Consider the following 2,184-nt stretch of genomic DNA (forward strand, 5'->3'; position numbering starts at 1 on the left):
TAGATCATTTTGAGCAAGTATATGGTACACCGAGTCTCTGGAGCCGATCCTATAAGTATATTTGAATTTAGAAAATACTGTAGTTAGTACTTCCTGAAACTGTACTGAGTCAGTTAGAGACTGAAACCTCTGAAATATTTCTGAACTTCTGATAACTTGAGCATAAAATATCTAATAAACACTGGATCTGATGCATAAAATCTTATAATGTAGATAAATTTAAAATTATAACGCTCGTAAAACTCGCGGTCGTGGTATTCATGGGCGCTGCGAGCTTTGTAGGGAGGCTCGAGCTGAGTTTTCCTCTCTGGGCGGTATGCCAAACTTGGACACGAGTGAGACACTAATTTCACCTGCTACTGAGACTGGGTCTCAAAGCCACTTGACTGGGGATGATGCACTGTCCCAAGCCATGCTGAGAGTGTTGGAAAAGGTCATTGGACCCCATTCTGAATCTGGGGGCAGTGGGTTGGTAACTGAATTACTTTGGTCTAATGGAGTTGAGTTGTTTAGGGGTGTCACTGGAGTCGCCCTTACTATGTCTGAGTATTGGTTGAAGGCCATTAAGAGGATTATGAATGACATCGACTGCACTCCTGAGCAGAAATTAAAGGGTGCAGTTTCTTTGCTTTGCGATGAAGCATATCAATGGTGGTTGTCTGTTGAGGAGGATACTCAACCGGATCATCTGAACTGGGACTACTTTAAGATTTCTTTCCAAAGAAAATATATGGGTGTGAGCTATGTGGATACTAGTAGACGTGAGTTCATGAATCTTACGTAAGGTGATAAATCTGTGGCTGAGTATGAGGCCGGGTTTTTGACATTAAGCCGCTACTCTTGAGGCATAGTGGCATCCAAGTATGATAAATGTGTTCATTTTGAGGATAGTTTGAGGGATAGTCTGAGGGTTTTGATTACTCCACAGAGGGAGCGTGAGTTTGTTGTTCTTGTGGATAAGGCGAAGATCGCCGAAAAGGTTAAACGCGTAGAGTACCAAAACAGAGACCGAGAGAGAGGCAAGAACAAGAGGGATTCAAAGTCTTCTAGTTTTGTTCAAAGGCCTAAGAAATGGGTTAGATCTGATGGACCAGTTAGAGTGAAAGTTCTTGTTACTCATACTAGGATTCAGGCTTGTGGTGGTTATGGTAGGTGCCATCCGAGTGAGTGTTGGAGGAGATTAAGGGTTTGTCTATGGTGTGGGTATTTGGAGTACTGGATTAGAGAATGTCCACATCGTACCGATCAGATGTAAACTTCGGAATCAAGTTCTGTTCAGCCTTAGAGGGCAGTACAGTAGCCACCTAGGGGTCGTGGATCAGCTATGGGTGGTAATGGTATGGGCCGAGGACAGAGAGTACCAGGTAGAGGTGTTAATCAGACTGAGGCAATGCAGCCTACACTGGTTTATGTTTATTGGTGCCGAGAGGACAGAGATGCCCCTGATGTGATCACAGGTACATTTTTAATTTTTGATGCTCCATAAACTGACTTGATAGACATAGGTTCTAAATACTCCTATATAGCTAGTTCTATTTTTAAGAACTTGGGGATTTCTGTTGAGTGTACTTTTAGTAAGATTACTGTACTGAGTCCGTTAGGGCAATCTGTTTGAGTAAATAGACTTTATATGAATGTTCCATTAAAAGTATAAGGGGTTGTATTTCTGAAAAATTTGATGGAGTTACCATTTGGGGAATTTGACTTAATTCTGGGGATGGACGGGTTGGTAGAGCACTGAGTTAGTTTGAACTGCCATCTAAAAGGGTTGTTTTAAGAACCGAGGATTATAAGGAAGTGGTTGTGATCGGTGATCGTCGAGTTTACTTGTCTAATGTGATCTCTACTTTAGTGGCTGAGAAATTAGTTCGAAAATGGTGTGAGACGTATTTGGCCTACATCAGTGTTTCAGTTTTAGGAGACTCTTCTGTAAGAGATATCAGAACAGTAAGGAAATTTTCAGATGTTTTCCCTGATGAATTACTGGGTTCACCTCTAAATCGAGAATTTGAGTTTGATATTGAGCTTTTACTGAGTATAGCTCCGGTGTCCATCGCTCCATACCGTATGGCACCGAAAGAGCTTACAAAACTTAAGGCTCAACTTTAAGAGCTTCTAGATCGTGATTTCATCCGTCCTAATGTGTCTCCGTAGGGGGCACCGATTCTGTTTGTGAAAAAAAGA

The 2,184-nt window shown here is 41.8% G+C and overlaps 1 protein-coding gene across 1 annotated transcript; it reads left to right on the plus strand.

Annotated features, from left to right (window-relative positions):
* Positions 1 to 316: 316 nt before the first annotated feature.
* On the plus strand, positions 317 to 1,255 carry LOC105766899 (uncharacterized). The gene is made up of 2 exons (XM_012586446.1): positions 317 to 780; positions 892 to 1,255. Exons 1-2 carry the CDS (start codon positions 317 to 319, stop codon positions 1,253 to 1,255), a joined length of 828 nt encoding a protein of 275 aa, XP_012441900.1.
* The last annotated feature ends 929 nt before the right edge of the window (positions 1,256 to 2,184 follow it).

This window comes from Gossypium raimondii, chromosome 5, assembly GCF_025698545.1.
Source record: "Gossypium raimondii isolate GPD5lz chromosome 5, ASM2569854v1, whole genome shotgun sequence".
Taxonomy (NCBI): Eukaryota; Viridiplantae; Streptophyta; class Magnoliopsida; order Malvales; family Malvaceae; genus Gossypium; species Gossypium raimondii.